General features: G+C 42.6%; 1 protein-coding gene across 1 annotated transcript; it reads right to left on the bottom strand.

Annotated features, from left to right (window-relative positions):
- Nucleotides 1-15,641: 15,641 nt before the first annotated feature.
- On the bottom strand, nucleotides 15,642-19,226 carry LOC101351409 (microtubule-associated proteins 1A/1B light chain 3C-like). Its single transcript, XM_004375856.1, has 4 exons — nucleotides 19,155-19,226; nucleotides 18,991-19,046; nucleotides 18,714-18,820; nucleotides 15,642-15,872 (listed from the first exon to the last, which is right to left on the bottom strand). The coding sequence occupies exons 1-4, from the start codon at nucleotides 19,210-19,212 to the stop codon at nucleotides 15,650-15,652; spliced, it is 444 nt and encodes a 147-aa protein (XP_004375913.1). The 5' UTR covers nucleotides 19,213-19,226; the 3' UTR covers nucleotides 15,642-15,649.
- Between the last annotated feature and the right edge of the window lie 798 nt (nucleotides 19,227-20,024).

Here is a 20,024-nt window from a genome sequence, read left to right as displayed (position 1 = left end):
AAGATGCACCCTCCAAGACTAAATGGACAGAAGGCCTCTCCCCGAGCTCTGCACTCTTAAGTGACAGCTACACTTGGATGTTGCACAGACATTTTAAACCTAGTAAGTCCAAAAAGAAGGCCCCTGCTAGTACAGTGGTTAGGCATTCAGCTGCTAACTGAAAGGTCGGCGGTTCAAACCCACCAGCCACTTTGTGGGAGAAAGATGTTGCAGTCTGCTCCTGTAAAGATTACAGCCTTGAGAAACCCTACAGGGTTAGCTCTATTCGGTCCCATAGGGTCACCATGAGTTGGAATCGACTCAACAGCAATGAGTTTGGTTTTGGTTTTTTTTTAAGCCCCAGAAAAGGGGCATTGGTGGTTCAGTGGTAGAATACTTGCCTTCCATGTGGAGCGCAGGACATTTAAAAGGAGCCCTCGTGGTGCAGTGGTGAAAGTGCTTGGCTGCTAACTGAAAGGTGGGTGGTTGGAACCCACCAGCTGCTCCGCAGGAGAAAAGACCTAGCAATCTGCTTCCGTAAAGATTCCAGCCTTAGAAACCCTATGGGACAGTTCTACTTTGTCCTATAGTGTTGCTATGAGTCGGAGTCGACTAGACAGCAACAGGTAGCAACCGCTAAAAATAATATAATAATAATATGAAGTGGTATAGCTGAAATGTCAATAAATAAATTAAAAAATTGATTTCTAAATAATGATCAACTAATCTAAAAGAAAGCAGGAAAGAAGAAACAGAGGAACAAAAAAATAGAATAGCCAGAAGACAATCCCCGGAGGGCAGTACCCTTTGCTGTGTTGTCAAGGAGGAGCAGAGAGAATGACTGTTTCTGAGCGCCTAGTCCTTTCCAGGTCCTATTGAAACTCGTTGCTGCTGAGTCGATTCTGACTCATAGCGACCCTATAGGACAGAGTAGAACTGCCCCATAGGGTTTCCAATGAGCGGCTGGTAGATTCCAATTGTCAACCTTTTGGTTAGCAGCCGAACTCTTAACCACTGTGCCACCAGTGCTCCAGGTCCCATTCTGGGGGCTTTATATGTGGTATTTTATCTAATCTGCACATCAGCCTAAGGGGGTGGATGTTGTTGACTTGACAATAGTGCTTAGCTCAGGACGCCACTGGCTGCTTCTGGGGCCTGGAGGAGGCTGTCACCCAGCTCCTCGGACTTTCCTTGGCTTTAGAGTCCTGTCAACTCTCTGTCAGCTCACACCACCCAGAATCCATTCCTTATTGATGGACTCCTGCCTTCCGAGGTCATGATGGATCAATATAAAAACCACAGCACAAAACAGTGTATTAATTAAAGACAATCAAATCATCATTGTGATCTGGATATTCTCTCTCTACCAAAAAAATAAAAACCCTGTTGTCGGCCAGTCAATTCCGATTCACAGCGACCCTATAGGACAGAGCAGATCTGCCCCCTAGGGTTTCCAAGGAGCGGCTGGTAGATTCGAACCGCCGACTTTTTGGTGCCACCCGGCCCCTCTCTCTCTATAGACCTATTTAAGTGGGAAACCACTCTATAACCAAAAGATTACTCATTAGGTGATTAGCACCTGAGAGTTATACTTTTGAGAGACCCAGAGTACACTGTTTGCTCTCTGAAACCTCAGGCACAGCATTGGGAACGCACTGACCTGTTGCAGTCTCCCTTTTTGACCACTCCTCATCTCTCCAGCCCCTTGCTACAAGCACAGATAATATTTTGTTATGTATCTCCAGATTTTTCCAAATGTTCAAACAAAAAAAAAAAAACTAAACGTATAAAAATGTAGTTACTACTATATGCCCTTATGTGATTTTATCTCCACTTAATACATCATGAATCTGTTTTCAAATATGCACATGAGTCTTCTCACATGTTTGCAGCTCCATGATATTCCATTGTACAGCTGATAACAATAAAGGACTCTTTCACTCCTTTACTGATGGGTGTTTGCTTGTTACACCCCCCTTGGTGCCGTTTCTATGAAGAGCCACACCCGTCTCCGCTCTGGGCTGTTCTTTGCCTTGTTGCCAGTGCCTGGACGAACTTCCATAGATGGCGCCAGCACTTCCTTCAGTGAAGTCTCTGCTTCAACATCACTTCCTCAGGAAGTCTTCCTCATTTATTTAGGACATACCCCTCTCCATTCTCTATCCCAAGAGCCAGTTTTCTTTTTCTTAATAATACTTACAACTTCCTGAAATCATATTTGGTCATCTTCTTTAAGGTCCTTGAGTCAGTGACTGGCACCAAATACATGTTCAATATATATGTGATGAATAAATGAATGAATGAACATATTTTTTCAAACTCCTGTAAGCATTTCTGGTCTCCTTGGATTGGGATTATTGGCATAAAATGTAGATGATCATGGGCCTATTGTTCTTCTAAACTGGTGAACGAATTGTACTCCCCATCAACAATGCTTGAGAGAGCAGGCTTTCCTTCATCCTGGCTAACACTGACTATTATCCACTTTTTAATTTTTTCCCAATGAAACAGCTGAAAAATAATTATGACTATTTTAATTCATATTCCTTTAATTATGCATAATGTGAAACATCTTTTCAAAGCTTTATTGGCTATTTGTATTTCATTTTCACTCAACAGCCTGTTCTTATGCTAACATATTCTGAAAGGAGTTTCTTAATATAAAAGGTTTACATCCACTACTCTATGTTAACATGTTGTTGTTGTTAGCTTCTCCCAACTCGTGGTGACCCCAAGCACAAGGAAACAAAATGCTGCCTATTCCTGCGCCATCGTCATAATTGCTTGCAGATTGTACTGATGTGATCCATAGGATTTTCACTGGCTGATTTTCAAAAGTTGATTGCTAGGCTTTTCTTCTTAGTCCTAGACCCCAGTTCAATTCCTGGCCAGTGAACCTCATGTGCAGCTACCACCCATCTGTCAGTGGAGATTTGCATGGTGCTAAGATGCTAAACTGGAGCCCTGGTGACGCAGTGGTTAAGCATTCAGCTGTTAACCAACAGATTGGCAGTTCAAATCCATCAGCTGCTCTTTGGAAACCCCATGAGGCAGTTCTACTCTGTCTTATAGGGTCGCTCTGAGTTGAAATCGACTCAACAGCAACGAGTTTGGGTTTTTTTGATAATGCTAAACAAGTTTCAGTGGAGCTTCCAGACTCAGATGGACTAGGAAGAAAGGCTTGGTGCTCTACTTCTGAAAATCAGCCAATGAAAACCTAGGTCACAATGGTCTTATCCACAACAGATTATGGGGATGGCGGAGGACTCGGCAGTGTTTCTGTCGGTTGTACACGGGGTCACCATGAATCGGGGTTCAACTCTATGGCAGCTAACAACAATAACATAGTATGTACACTTAGAAACCTAGCACACATAATATAGAGACCAGTGAGGAGGGCAGGATGCCGGAAAGTGACAGAAAGATTAATTGGCCTCTTGATGCCTGAAGGACCAGGTAAAGGCACCCAGGAACTCCTCCAGCGGAACCCTTGGCCGTGTAGAATCAACAAGAGAACCCTAGGCTACGAAACATCTTTCTTTTTAGCCTAATGGGACAAAAAAAACCCCAAATCTTTATGCTGTGATTTTCACCCTCCCACCACACCATCCTCATTTCCCACAGAATATCTTGATGATAGGACTGTTATTGGAAGTCTAGGCACTCTATGAGTCTGAGGGCCGCTGGGTACCCCAGGTTGGCTATGACAGAAGCAACTATGTTTTCTGTTTTCCACCATGTGATTTGTTGGGATGTGGACTGAGGAGGGGAGGCAGTGACTAATGCAAAGAAGCAAGCCAGGAAAAAGCTGGAGTCCCTCCATGATCCAGTCACTGGGAAAACATGTGTCCCAGGCTTCAGTCCAGCGCGACCACGTTCTCTTTCTGAAGTTCCAGGCAAGAGCACCCATTTACCATCTTGTCCAATGAGCAGCTGTTATGTTTTCAGCACTCTGTTAGATACCTGTGGGTCACGAGAGAAATCTCAGCCTTTGCCCTTGAAGAGTTCAATGTTGTTATGGAGCCAGGTCAGCTGCTCACGATCACAGCAGACCTAGGCGTCTAGGGGCCAAAAGATGAATTCTTCACTCCATGGGATTGGAATAGCTGGTTAAGCACCAGAAAATACGGCAGCTGAGTCTTTCCTGCCGTTAGTCCACTAAAATAAATTCCAAATGGATCCAAGATTTAAATGTAAAATAAATAAGCAAAATCATAACAACAGCATTAGAAGAAAGCAAACCACTGGTGTGAAATTTTGTAATCACTGAGTAGGAACAGTTATTCTAAGCAGGATATGAATCCCAGAAGCCATAAAGAAAAGGCTGAAAATTTTTAAATTTAACAAATTTTTAAACTAAAAAGAAAAAAATTTTAACTTCTTTATGAAAAGAAAAGAACTACCATAAGCAAAATTGAAAGAAAAGGCAGCATTGCAGCACACTTGGTATACAAATTCCTCTAATATACAAAGGCTCTCAGAAATCAATAGAAAAATGATGGATCCCCCCAAGTAAACATAGTTCACTAAAGAAAAAGTACAAACTGACAATAAGCACTTGATAAAATGCTGAAAAGCGAAAGGCCTGCAGGATGAAACAGAATTAGGGAATTTTTCACCTAGTAGATAAAATATATTTATTATATGTAAATATTTATATTTCCAGTGGGAGGACAGACACTTTTGGGGTGAGTGAATTAGATCAACTTTCTACAGAGAAATGTAGCATATTTATTATATTTTAACATACCCTTTACCGAGCAACTCTATTTCTAGAAAGTTATCGTACAGAAACACCAATACAAATACATGAAGACATACGCACAAAGATGACATTCATATTAAGATTTTTATAAGAGTCAGGCCCACTGCATGCCAAGTTCTATTTACAGTACTTTATCCTCATTTAATGCTCATAACCACTAACTCAGTGTACTACTGCTAGTATTCAGTTTACTGATGGTAAAACTGAGATTTAAAGAAGAAAAACATGCTCAAGGTCATTCTGCATGCGATCAGCAAAGCTGGGATACAAATCCTGTTCATGCTTGCCAACATTATTTGCAATAGCAAACGCTGTAACCAGGTCCAAGTTCATTAACTGGAGGTGGATGAAACAAATTATGGTTCATCTAGACAAAGCAATAGTAGCTAGCTGAAAAAGTGAAGTAGATTTGTATATACCATAAAAATCAACATGATACATAAAACAAAAAAAGCAAGATAAATGCTAATCTCATTTTTGTTTAAAAAAATAATAAACTGAGAAATATGATTAACTCTGAAAGCCTCATCATTGTTGAAGCTTTTTGTTTGGAAGAAATTTCAAGGGTTCAGAAAAGTGACAAGAATGAAACCAAGTCACTCAACCTCCTGCACCCCTGCTCTAAACTAACTCTATCAGCCCTTCCTCTACCTTCTCACTAGTCCTGTCCAGGTGTAATCTCTTAATTTTCCTCTTGATTGAATCACCCCTTTCTCCTCTAGCACTGTTAGTAAACATCCCCTACTTCAACCATTCCTAAGCCAAAAAGAAAAAAATTACCATCGAATCAATTCCAACTCATGGCAACACCATTTGTTACAGAGAAGAACTTCTCCTTAGGGTTTTCTTGGCTATAATTTTTATGGAAAAGACCTCCAGGTCTTTCTTTCACAGTGCTGCTGGGTGCGTTGGAACCACCAACCTTTTGCTTAGTGGTTAAACGCCAACTGTTTGCAGCACCCAGGGACCAGCAACCACCGCTTCACCTGTTGTCATTTAGTCCTCCCCTTCCTACCAGGCAGCTGCTACCCAGTTGATTCTGATTTATGGCGACTCCATGGGTGTCAGAGTAGAACTGTGCTCCATAAGGTTTTCAATCGCTGATTTTTTGGAAGTAGACTGCCAGACCTTTCCTCCAACGTGTTTCTGGGTAGACTCGAACCTCCAACCTTTTCAGTTAGCAGCCAAGCACGTTAACATTTTTACCACCCAGGGACACCAAGGGTTGGTTACATATTCATAAATGAGAAAAAGCACTGTAAAACTGTTGACTTTAGCTCTAAAAATAGCCTGCAGTATAACTGACTAGCCAGGCCAACTGTCTCTTGACTCTGGATTCTGTGGGTATAGGCTCTGATCACAGTGGCTTAGCTATCTTCTCTCTTCTAGCAACACTATCTTCTAGAAGAAAACATTTGCTTTGACCTGTCGGAATGTTAAGTACTTTTATTTAGTCTCACAGAAATTCTTCAAACAATACAAGTGATTACATCAGAGTAGGGATGCCGCTGAGGTATGTGAGTCACAGCAAATATTTTTCCTGGGGCTCTTGTTTATGTAGACAGTTGGATGAAAAAATGTGAGAACATGGATGGGTGAGAGACAATGCACGCACAGGTAGCAGGATACTCAAACTCAAGGGTCAGTGGTGCCTGAACTTAGCCTTTACCTTGTATCCTACTTGAATGAGAATCACCCAAAATCAGAGTACCGGTGACATCTGACAGCCCCATCTCACACAATTCCACAAAAAAATACTGCACCAGCCAATGGAAGTGACATATTCTCTGAGCCACCCTCCTGGAACCAGGGCCCAGTTTAAGGCCCCCAGATGACCCTAGACATGAGTTCTGGAGCTCCTTGGGTGTCTGGTCGGCCCCATGAGGGGGTGGGTGGTTGAGGGCTGGAGAGCACCTTGGGATCCGTTCTGAGCCCGTGTCACCCCACCTCGATGGCACTATCAGCTCCAGCTGCTTTGGCCAACAGAAGGAGGTCTTAGAATAATTTTGAGGAAGGCACTCCAAACAGCAGGGCTTCCTGAGGCTCAGAGCCATCCCTGGGCAGGGGGCCCCTTGCCTGTGTCTAAAGACAGTACAAAAACAAAAAAACTCAAACCCACTGCCATTGAGTCAATTCAATTCCAACTCATAGCTACCCTATAGGACAGAGTACAACTGCCCTATAGGGTTTCCAAGGCTGTAAATCTTTAAAGAAGCAGACTGCCACATCTTTCTCCTGAGGAGTGGCTGGTGGGTGCTAACTGCCTGGTGGGTTCGAACTGCTGACCTTTCAGTTAGCAGCCAAGTGCTTTAACCACTGTGCACCAGCACTCCCTAAAGGCAGTACTACATCTTAAAGTTTTTTTTTTTCTTCTGATTATAAAATCAAGACCTATATGTAAGAGAATATTTAAAAATTACAGAACATTTCCTGGAATCCCACCACTAAACATTAATCATTCATTTATTCATTCACCTATTAAGTGCCCACTCTATGCCAGGATCTATGCTGGGAGCTGTGAATAGAACTGCATATAAGACAGACAAAATCTCTTACCTTCACAAAGCTTACAGGCTATAGCAGATTGGTATTTTTCATTATTAATTTTTAAAAATTTAAGTTAATATATCCACATGGTTCAAATTCAAAAGGTATACAATGAAAAAAATCTCCTGTCCCCATCCATTTTCTCTCCCCGAAGGAAAGAAACCAAAATCAGTTCGTGTGTAGGTATACACACACACACAGAGGCTCATATATATATTAATACACACCATTTAATACATACGCACCTAAGTTTTTTCACTTAGAATGTACCTTGAGGATTTTTTCATATAAGGTCATAAAACGTTTCCTCTATCTTATAGCTGCACAATATTCAAGCAAGTGGATGTACCATAACTATTTAACCAGTTCCCTACTGATGGATGTTTTAATTTATTTTCAAGGTTTTTTGCACCACATTGTATTAGTAAGGTTCACATATATTATTTTGGAAGTGTGCGAGCATCTTATAAAATACTCTTAGAAATGGAATTGCTGCTTCAAAAAGTATGTAAAGTTGTAATTTTGATGGTATTGCCAAACTGTTTTTGATGGAGTTTGTACTAAATTACACTCCACCCAGCGTGTGTGAGAGTGCCTACTGGGTGGGGACACTCGGACATAGTCCCTTCTGGGCTTATTTTTCTTTTAAAAACTTGGGATTATATGGTACATACTATTTTATTTTTTTCTTTTGTAAAACTATTTTATTCTACAGATAGGAAAAAAAAAAAAAAAAAGAAAGACTATTTCCATAGAAGGTGAAAAACGTATTAAAGCCGTCTAAGGTTATGCAATCATGAAGATAGTTCAGGACCGGGCAACCTTTCCTTGCGTTATCCATAAGGTCGCCAGGAGTCAGAGCTGACTCTAACAAGAACGATAAGGTTACACAAAGCTGAACTTTGCTATAGCTTCTTTTTATGTTCCATTTTCATGTTATTTGAACCTCTCATTGCCCTCGAGTGGAATTCCAACTCATAGAGAGCCTATGCAACAGAGTAGAACTGCCCCATAGAGTTTCCAAAGCTGTGATCTTTACGGAAGCCGACTGCCACAGCTTTCCTCCCGTGGGGCGGCTGGTTGCATCCAACTGCAAACAGTCTGGTTAGCAGTGGAGCTCTTAACCACTGCACCACCAGGCTCCTTATAGGAACCTAAACTCCATTGCCCTGGTGTCCATTCCGACTCATAATGACCCTATAGGACAGAGTAGAACTGCCCCATAGGGTTTCGTAGGCTGTAATCTTTACAAGAGCAGATCGCCAGGTCTTTCTCCTGTGGAGCTGTGGGTGGGTTCAGTGGCTGACCTTTAGGTTAGCAGCCAAGTGCTTAACCTCTGTGCCTCCAGGGCTTTGAGGCAAGTGCCAGATTGTCAGCAGCAGAGCCACAGCAAAAGAGCAGGAGACAGAACAATATCTCGCTTGTGGTGGATGAATTATTTCCTGTGATTGGAACAATTTAGGATGGAAACTTTGCAAAAAGGGAGATGCTGTTTAAAATGCAGAAATAAGCACTTATTACGTAACTTTGCTCAATTTTATGTACTGAAATATTGGAAAATGATGCTGCCTTTGTTTTACTGTGCATTAATTTGAACTTGAATTTGGCTATATATATTTTTAAATATAGTGTTCAGGAATACCACTTCTCCATAAATACTTCCCTGATTCTTTAAATTACATGCTATTTTGTAACTTACTTTTTCTGATTTAATGTATCAAAATCATTTTAGCATATCATTAAATAGTCTTCTCCAACATCATTTTTAATGGCTTCCATGTGCTATTCTTAAGAAAGGTGATCCAACCAAATGCAGATATTATTGAACAATATCATTAATATCATACTCAGGTACAATTTTGCTGAAGATTGATTTAGAAAATAATATTGGAATCATTTATTCCCTCTCCTTGAGCATAGAGAATGTGACCCAGCTGGAGCTGGGCCCACAAGGGCTCACAAGGACACATCAACTGGTTGCTGAGGTATAAAGACAATAGCTAAAATAATCTTGGAAAATATCTTTAGGGAACCCTTCACATAAGCCATTCAAACAGAACACAAAAGACTTTCTACTCTTATCTTTTTGTATTAGCGTTTAGTGAATAGAAAATTTGTTGGACCAATGAGGACCCTCCTGACTGTCGTTACTGAAACTTGTACCAATGATTGTTAAGAAAGACAATTCAAAATGTAAGATCACCATTTCTAGCCAATCTGTGAAAAGGTAACGCTTCCAATGGTTTTGCCCATTTGTTATGCTACTACAAAGGATGATTCTGTAATGTTCCTTAGACTCAGGCAGACATGGCTGTGGCAGCATGCTTGCCCATTTTCCTACTCTTGCCTGTTCTGTAATATTCTTTGGACGTGGACAGACATGGCTCTGGCAGCCTGGTTGTCTGTTTCCCACTTTTGCCCTTTTGAATATATGCAGAATAAAACTTTTGTTTTGCTTTACTAAGCTTTGTGATGTTTTTCCCCTACAACAAGATCATTCAAAAGTGGCTGCAGCAGTATATTGACAGAGAACTGCCAGAAATTCAAGCCAGATTCAGAAGAGGGTGTGGAACGAGGGATATCATTGCTGATGTCAGATGGATCCTGGCTGAAAGTAGAGAATACCAGAAAGATGTTTTACCTGTGTTTTACTAACTATGCAAACACATTTGACCATGTGGATCATAACAAATTATGGATAACATGCAAAGAATGGGAATTCCAGAACACTTAATTGTGCTCATAAGGAATCTGTACATAGATCAAGAGGCAGTTGTTCCAACAGAACAAGGGAATACCGCATGGTTTAAAGTCAGGAAAAGTGCGCATCAGGGTTGTATCTTTTCACCATAACTAGTCAATTTGTATGCTGAGCAAATAATCCCAGAAGCTAGACTATATGAAGAAGACCTGGGGGCGTCAGGATTGGAGGAAGACTCATTAACAACCTGCTTTACGAAGATGACACAACCTTGCTTGCTGAAAGTGAAGAGGACTTGAAGCACTTACTGGTGACGATCAAAGACCACAGCCTTCAGTATGGATGACACTCAACATAAAGAAAACAAAAATCCTCACAACTGGACCAATAACCAACATCATGATAAATGGAGAGAAGATTGAAGTCGTCAAGGATTTCATTTTACCTGGACCCGCAATCAACACCATGGAAGCAGCAGTCAAAAAATCAAAAGATGCATTGCACTGAGCAAATCTGCTGCGGAAGACCTCTTTAAAGTGTTGAAAAGCAAAGATGTCACCTTGAAGACTAAGGTGCGCCTGACCCAAGCCATGGTATTTCCAATCACCTCATATGCATGTGAAAGCTGGACAATGATTAAGGAAGACGGAAGAAGAACTGATGCCTTTGAATTGTGGTGTTGGCAAAGAATATTGAATATACGATGGACTGCCAAAAGAACGAACAAATCTGTCTTGGAAGAAGTACCACCAGAATGCTCCTTAGAAGCAAGGATGGCGTGACTATGTCTCACATACTTTGGACGTGTCATCAGGAGGGATCAGTCCCTGGAGAAGGACATCATGCTTGGTAAAGTAGATGGTCAGTGAAAAAGAGAAACACCCTCAATGAGATGGATTGACACAGTGGCTGCAATGATGGGCTCAAGCACAACAAAGATTGTGAGAATGGCACAGCAGCGGGCAATGTTTCATTCTGTTGTACATAGGGTCACTATGAGTCGGAGCTGATTCAACAGCACCTAACAACAACAACAACGTATTCCTTCATATGGTGTTACGGATGGAATTGTGTTCCCCCGCCCCACCCCAAGATGTGTTGTAAATTCTAACCCCTATACCTGTGGTTATAATACCATTTGGGTATAGGGTTTTCTTTGTTATGTTAATGATGCCATATTAGTGTAGGATGTATCTTCAGCCAATCACTTTTGAGATATAAAAAGAGCATATTAGGCACTGAGCGAGCAAGCACAAACAGAGGAGCAGATACACTCTATGTGAAGATTGCCAAGGAACCGAGCAACAGATACTGAAAAGAGACAAGGACCTTCCCCCAGAACCAATAGAAAGAGCTAGCCCTCCCCTAGAGTCAGCACCCTGAATTTGGACTTCTAGCCTCCTAAACTGTGAGAAAATAAATCTCTGTTTGTTAAAGCCACCCACTTGTGGTATTCTCATTATAGCAGCACTAAGAAACTAAGACGTATGGTTAGCCCATAATTTATTTAACTGATCTTTTATTGTTTTGGAGGGTTTTTATTATTGTTTTAGAAGCTGTGACATCAAATAGTTCAACTTTCTAGTCACATTCTCCATGACAACCACATATGAAAATATTTTTAGATTCTTATTATTTGCAATGGGCAGTTCTATGTGCAATATGGGATGCAAAGCTAAATTATCCCTAAAAGAATTTATAGTCTGTTTAGAAAGATGGGGTGTTTACAAATTATAAAAGATAATTAACATGCAAGGCACTGTGGGCTCTTTCCCAATGAATGATACCATCAACAAGAGCTGGGGTTCAGAAGGAGAGGCTGCTGTGCTGTATTGGGCTGACTGGTCGGGAAAGGCTTTATACAGAACTGAAGAACTAGAATTATTTGGGCCCCTCCCTCAGAGATTTTGATTAAATCAATCTGGGTGGGCTCACACATTGCATTTTTGCAGCCATATTGAGGACCACTGATATAGATGTACTTGCGTGAGTCTTGAAGGATAGGTGGACTCACATAGGGAAAAAAAAAAAATGATGCTGGGTATTGTGAGTGGGCAAAGGAGGGTGTGTACAAGAACTGCATAAACAATGGGCAGAGACAGGAAAATGCATGCAGAAAGATAGAGTCTTAGAACTGGAAGAACATAAAGATAGTCTAATCTCTCTGCTCACAGCCCTCCAAGTTGTTCCTTCAAGATGGCGCTTTGTTCACTGTCAGGTAAAGAATTTTTACTTGCAGTATCTTAATGACTTTCATACTGACTCTGTGAGGTGGCTAGAGATTATTAACCCCATTTTAATTATTATTAAAAAAATTCTAGGGGGACCTCATACCATCAAGAAAGCAGTACCAGGAGCAGAGCGCGTCCTTTGGACCAGGGTCCCTGCACCGAGAAGCTCCTAGTCCAGGGGAACACTGATGAGAAGGCCAGCAGAGACAGAAAGACTTCCCCTGAAGCTGACACCCTAAATTTGGACTTTTAGCCTACTTTGACTGTGAGGAAATAAACTTCTCTTTGTTAAAGCCATCCACTTGTGGTATTTCTGTTATAGCAGCACTAGATGACTAAGACAGAACTTGGTACCGGAAGTGGGGTACTGCTCTAACAGATACCTAAAATGTGGAAGCGGTTTTAAAACTGTGAATGGATAGACGTGCGGCAGTGACAGAGGACCAGCAGCAGCAGAGAACCTACAGCAGCAGAGAAGCAGCAGCAGAAGAGAACCAACAGCAGCAGAACCAGGAGACCGGTGAAAGATGGCGCTGGAGCCGACCCACTGAGTGAGAGGGCTGAATGCCTGTGAGCAGGAGGCTTCCTGGCGGAGTGGGGCGCCTCTGGGCACTTAACGGTGGAACTAGGCTTGCCGACCCACGGAGCGAGGGAGCTGACTGCCTGTGCGCAGAAGGCTTCCTGGCGGAGTGGGGTGCCTCCGGGCACTTACCAGTGGAGCTACTGAGCTTTGGAACCCTTGCCCCAGCAGGGCAGATGCAGGCGTGAGGCCTAAGGGCCGAGAGGCCACAGGAAGCAGAAGCTGAAGAGACAAGGGACAGAAGAAGCCGAGTTGCTTCAGCCTCAAAAGGATGAAGATGAGCTGGATTCCCACACCACGGTGAAGACTAGTTCGGAAAGCGTGGGCACGATGTGAGCCACAAGCACAATGAGTGAAGGGGCCCAGGCCATGATTGAACATAATAGCATGATGTTAGAATCAGACTTGGGCACCATGGTTATAAACAGTGAGGATGAGGAAGAGGAAGATGGAACGATGAAAAGAAATGTAACCTCATCACAAGTACAAAGACCATCTTTCATGGACTACTTTGATAAACAGGACTTCAAAAACAAGAGCCATGAAAACTGTAATCAGAACATGCATGAACCATTCCGTATGTCCAAAAATGTTTTTCCTGATAACTGGAAAGTTCTTCAAGATGGAGACTATGATTTTTTAAAGAATCTAAGTTTAGAAGAGCTACAGATGCTGTTAAAAGCGCTGGACCCCATGATGGAACGAGAAATAGAAGAGCTTGGTCAAAGATATACTGCGAAAAGACAACCCATTCTGGATGCAATGGATGTGAAGAAAAGAAGGCAGCAAAACTTTTGAATCTAATTGCTTCTCTGTTCAGTTCTGTAGTTGCTCTGGAGACCAAGAAACCACTAAGAATTGAAGGACTAGTTTTGTTTTGTTTTTTTAATCCCTAAGATTTGTGTTCTACAACTGGGCAGAGGTCAAAAACTGATGGTACATACCCAGGTAAATTCCCAAAAGGCAGAACTTACAGCTGTATCCTCTGTGTTTCCATTTTCAAGTGAGGCAAACAGCAGAAAGGTATTCTCTTTACCTGTCAGCTGCACACCAGCAATAAATCTGTTACAAAGGGAAGGCTCTGTTTTAGAGACCTTGGAAATCCAAAGCTATTGTTTAATTGTACAGCACTGAAGGGCTTTATGTTAACAATATCTAGCAGCCTATTTATTGTATCCCCTTAGGTAAACTTATTTATTTATGCTATTTCACTTTGTTTTGTTTGTTAAGGACAAGATCAGAACAGCTTTAGTGAAGGTAGGGACATATTCATAGCTGATAATGTTCAACCACATCACACTTTCAGCAGGGAGCTGTGGAGTATATTCCTTGATTTCTAGGATAGTTTTCCAATAGAAGCAAAGCAATAATAACAGTAGCACCCATCTGGCCAGGCCTTTTTCATACTGAAGCAATAATTCCATTTTTACCTTCTGAAATTTTGTTTAATTTTTTGAATTTTGATGTTTGATACAAATAAAGATATATATATATGTATATATATTTAGGTCACATAGAGCTATAATGTATGAAACCAAAGAAATCAATGGAGCCCTTTCACAAAAAAAAAAAAAGTGGTAATATTTTAAAAGAAATGAAATCTTAAAACAAGTATTATTTGTTAATTTTCATGTTTTATGTGTAGGTCTGATAGCGCAACTGTATCAAACTGTAATAAACTCATCAAATTTGTTTCTTGAAAATGTGTTCTATTGTCAAAGGACTTTTTTGCTGGGAATTGGTAAACATCATGTGCCTAATGATAACGAAATAGCAAAAACATTTGTACTGAACTGTGCAAGCCTTGGGGACTGAAAAAAAAAGATTAAAACCATTAAAAAGAAACTCATTTCTAAGCTGAATGAATATTTGTACGATTGAACCGGGACCAGTCACTTCCTAAACTGCATATGGCCATCTTGACAGCATTTGTTCTTTTGTGTGTGTAGTTACTACACAGAAGTCATAAAGACAAATAAATTTCACTGTGCCACCCAAACAAAACAAAAAAAAAAATTCTAGTCTAAGGAAGACTAATCATTTAAACTATTTGAAATTGAGAAGTTACAACTTTGGCATAGATACGTGAGGCATGTTGTTCTCGGTTGCCTTTGAGTTGATTCTGACTTATGGCGACCCCATGTGTGCAGAGTAGAACTACTCCATAGGGTTTTCCAGGCTGTGACCTTTCAGAAGCAGATCACCAGGCCAGTCTTCTGAGGCAACTCTTGGTGGGTTCAAACTGCCAATCTTTCAGCTAGTAGTCGAGGGCTTAACCATTTGTGAGGAATAGACAGACAAAAAGGAATTAGAGAGAAAATAACCAAGTAGAGTGAATGCTGTGGAAATGTAACAATGGTCCCTTTAATGACACAGATAAAGGTGGCTCTTAGATAGCTTAGGTGATGTACGGGCTTCACTTGGTTCCGTCGAGACCCGTCCACAGACCAGAGGGTCATTGAGTCATAGAACTGACCTCCGTCCACACGCTAGGGGTGGAATCAGCTTCCCAGGGCCCTGCCCACCTTCAACACAGAAGATACACTTAAAATGTGACTCTGGCTCATCGGACAAAAATCATCGCATACGTAACCATTTCTTATTCAGAAAGAGTTGCTTCTGACAAAACTTCTAAGAACATCCCAAATGTTTCTTAGAGACAGAACACAAGAACATGGTGCCCTAAAGAGCAAACAGGAAGGACCAGGTCCTCACTGTCATTGGAGGTGCTGATCTCCCCAGGGCATCCCTGGGCCCTGGGCCCCTTCCAAGTACACATGGGAGGAAACCTTCCCTTCTGCCCGCGTCTGAACATCAGTTAGAAGACAAGTTCATGGTGACTTGAGCTAGAGAGGACTGCAGGCTCTGTCCCTGAGGCTGCTCCCATCCCTGGGGGCTGCCGACCTCCAGCAGCCGAACATCTCCTGGGAGGCATAGGTCATGTACACGAAGCCATCCTCGTCCTTGTAGTCCCTGTAGACTTCTGCCATGGTCACGCTCATGCTGGCCAGGCTCTTATTGTTCACCAGCAGGTAAAAGGCTTTAGTGGCCCTCAGCACCATGCGGCTCCTGGGTTTAGGGGGAGATAGCAGAAAGGAAAGAAGTTGATCTGGCAGGGAATGGGCCCTTGACCCGTAGCTTTATCTTAGGGCGTAGATAATATAACCATATCTACCCAAGATGTCCTTCCCCCACACACACCCGTAGCATTGTGGCCCTTAAACTTAAACAATTACACAGGAGAGGTCCGCTGAAAATGATGATTCCTAGGATCCTTCACACACGTGACTTTTTTGTGTGTGTAGTAAAATATATAACAAAACATTTGCTATTTCAACCATTTTTACATGTACAACTCAGTGACATTAATTACGTTTGCCTTGTTATGCAACCACCACCACTATCCATTCCCACAGATTCTGATTAAGTAGATCTCAACAGCAGTCCAGAAATCTGGATGACTGTGAAACAGGCAGACCTCCCTTTGTGAAACATTGCTCCAGAGAACACAGACAACCCACCTGCTGCCCCTACCTCTGCCTGCGGTCTTCAAAAAACAAACAACCAACCAGCAGCAATCTAGTCAACTCTGACACATGTAACCCCATGTGTGTCAGAGTAGAACTGTGCTCCACAGGGTTTTCAGTGGCTGATTTTTTGCAAGTAGATAGCCAGGTTTTTCTCGTGAGGTGCCTCTGGGTAGACTTGAACCTCCAACCTTTACATTAACAGCTGAGCACATTAACAATTTGCACGCTCAGAGACTCCAAACTTCTCATTAACCACCTGTTATGGATTCAATTGTGCCCCTCTCCCTTTCCTCCCCACAAAAAGTATGTGTTGGAATCCTAACCCCTGTACCTGTGTATGCAATCTTGTTTGGAAATAGGGTTCTTTGTTGCGTCCATGAGGCTGTATCAACGTATGGTGTGTTCTAAACCTAATCATGTGTGAGTGATATAAAGAACAGCATAGACACAGGCAGGCACATACAGGGGAAGCCAGATGCCATGTGAGAATCACCAAGAACCAAGGAACGCCTGGGGCTACAGCAAGGAAGGAATTGACACAGCTGAGCCCCTGATTTGGAATTTTAGCCTCTAGAACAGTGAGAATATAAATTTCTGGTTTATATATATAGATATATATATATATAGTACTTTAGATGAAGGTTTACAGAGCAAATAGTTTCTCATTAAACAGTCAGTACACATATTGTTTTATGACATTGGTTAACCACCCTACGATACTCTCCCTTCTCGACCTTGGAGGACTCTTTTTTTTTTTGGTGAAAATATGCATAGCCAAAGTTACACCATTTCCAAAATTTCTACATGTACAATTCAGTGACATCGATTACATTCTTTCAGTTGTGCTGCTATTCTCACTGTCCTTTTCCAAATTAGTCCATCATCATTATCTTCAACTCACTGCCCCCTAGGCTTCCCATCAAACCTTTTGAGTTGCTATTGTCAATTTGATCTCACATAGATAATTCATTTTTTTTTTTTTTTGTACCTTAGATGAAGGTTTGCAGAACAAAGTTTCTCATTAAACAGTTAGTACACATATTGCCCTATGAGAATGGTTAACTACCTCACGACATGTCAACACTGTCCCTTCTCAACCTTGGGTTCCCTATCACCAGCTTTCTTGTTCCCTCCTGCCTTCTAGTCTTGTCCCTGGACTGCTGTGCCTCATTAGTCCCATTTCGTTTTATGAGGCTGTCCAATCCCCGGCTCAACGGTGAACATCAGGAGTGACTTGACCACTGAGCTAAAAGGGTGTCCGGGGACCATACTCTCGGGGTTTCTCCAGTTAGGCCAGTAAATCTAGTCTTTTTTTTGTCAGTTAGAATTTTGTTCTACATCGTTTTCTAGCTCTGTTCAGTACCCTCTATTGTGATCCTTGTCAGAGCAGTCGGTGGTGGTAGCCAGGCACCATCTAGCTGTACTGGACTCAGTCTGGTGGACGCCGTGGTAACTGTGGTCCATTAGTCCATAAATTTCTGTTTTGAAAGCCACCCACTTGTATTTATGTTACAGCAGCTATGGGAAACTAAGACACACCCCCTCCACCTAAATAAGGACCCACCAACTTTGTTTTGTGTTGTTTAAGAGGCACAACTGGTCTACCCCCAGCTCCAGCTCTGAGGTGCTGGAGGGGCTAAATTTATGTCACAGTGGGGAGGGGAAAGGGTTTCAGAACCTGGTTAACTAAGGAGGAATAATCCAAAGACGGAGCCCCAACCACTGCACTGTCCCGTGACGAGCAAAAGCCTGTTCTGCATGGGCAAGCGTGGTGCTGAAGGGGGGTGTTGCCATCAGCTCCGGAGGATCAACTCGTTCTGTCCAGAAAGGGCACCTTCATTTCTGCTCTTCCTCTACCAGGCTCTTGTTTTATTAAGGCTGAAGCTGTGTGTGGAGCAAGCCTGTCTCCTCTCTCCGTGGTTCAGCGCAGGCACAGAGCATCGTCCTCCTGAAAACTCTCTCTGGCCTCAAGGGAAAACCTACTTAGGGGCAAAATCGTGTCACTGGACTTTTAAAATACCTGAAAACAGAGGGCTCTTTGGACTAGTTTCAGAAACAAGGCTCCTTTGAAAAATTATAGAAAAATTTGATGGCAGTAATTAAAATATGGTACCAGTAAAATGTTGAAAAAAAAGAGAAAACAGCTGTTAAGGCAGCACTGGAAGCCCTTACTTTCTTTACAGGTGTTTGCCAGATACTCCCTGTCTGTTTCAAATAGGTTACTCATGAGTTCATCCTTTTCTATGGCGCAGTTGAAAGAAAAAGGTATAATAAACTCTTCCCCTCCTCCTTCTCCCAGACTCGAGAAGACCCCTAAAAAGACCAGGCATGCTCAACACCCCCGCACCCTCCCCACCCCACCCTGTGCTTTCCCACCTACCGAAGGAGGCCGAGGAACTGGGTCATGGTCAGCTCCTGCGGGACCAGGAACTTGGTTTTGTCCAGCGCGGGCAGGAGCTTCTCGCGGGGGCAGCGCTCCACTATCACCTGCCGAGAGTGTCAGCGTGAGTCTCTTCTGGAACAAGAGCCTGAGAACGTGGTTCAGGCTGCTCTGCGCCTTAGGAACTTGGGACACAGAGGAGGCTGTTGGGTGGGCTTTGTTTTTCCAGAGACCAGGTCTGCAGGCCCTGAGGAGAGTAAGTACTCTGGAGTCTTACCGGGATCTTGCTTGGGAACTTTGCCCGGATTCCAGCCACTTCCTCTCTTCTGGTTGCTGTGAAAATATAAGTGCAAATGAATAGTCAGGCCTGTAGGGGAGGTCTGTGTCTTTCCTCTCCTCTCTCAGGGGCCAGAGCCCAGGAAGGAGCTCCAAGGGCCTTACCTAAGCTCTTTCTCTGCTTGAAAGGTCTGAGGCTTGGGCTTTTCTGGGGCGGCTGCATTTCACTCAACAGCTGTGTCTGTGTCTGACTTCAAAAGCCAAAATCCTGTAAGTGGGACCTAACTCCTTCCTCCAGCTGCTTCCGAACTGCCTGCAGGAGCTGAAGGAGGCCCTTATGTAGGGCTGGTGACATCAGGCCTCTCCCCGCTCTCTTCCCCCCACCCCTATCCCCGGGCAGAAGGCAGTCAGGTCTGAGGGGGAAATGGAATAGCCACCTGCCTGTTAGTCAGAGGAAGCCACTTTGCTCACTGCCAGTTAAGAATGTGTCTTTGCTAAAGAAATGGACCTTTGCTGCGGAGTCAACACTGACTCTTGATGACCCTTGATACAAATGGTTAATAAGGTTTGAGGAGCCCGGATGGCACAGTGGTTAAGAGCTTGGGCTGCTAACCAAAAGTTCAGCAGTTCGAATCCACCAGTCGCTCCTTGGAAACCCTACTGGGCAGTTCTACTCTATCCTATAGGGTTGCTATGAGTTGGAATTGACTCAACAACAACAGCTTTGGTTTTTTGGTTTAGAGATGCCTCAGAAGAAAGGTCTGGTGATCTACTTCCAAAAAGTCAGCCATTGAAAACCCTATGGATCATAGGTCTACTCTGACACACATGGGGTTGCCATGAGTTGGAGTCCACCCAACTGTCCAACTTTTTTTTTTTTAATTGTACTTTAGATGAAGGTTTACAGAGCAAACTATTTTCTCATTAAACAATCAATAAACATATTGTTTGGTAACATTGGTTGCCAACCGCACAACAGGTCAACACTCTCCCCTTCTGGACTTTGGGTTCCCCATTACCAGCTTTCCTGTCCCC

Source organism: Trichechus manatus, unplaced genomic scaffold, assembly GCF_000243295.1.
Source record: "Trichechus manatus latirostris isolate Lorelei unplaced genomic scaffold, TriManLat1.0 scaffold00039, whole genome shotgun sequence".
Lineage (NCBI taxonomy): Eukaryota > Metazoa > Chordata > Mammalia > Sirenia > Trichechidae > Trichechus > Trichechus manatus.
Note: the sequence above shows the minus strand (reverse complement) of the source record. Positions and strands in the feature narration are given on the sequence as shown.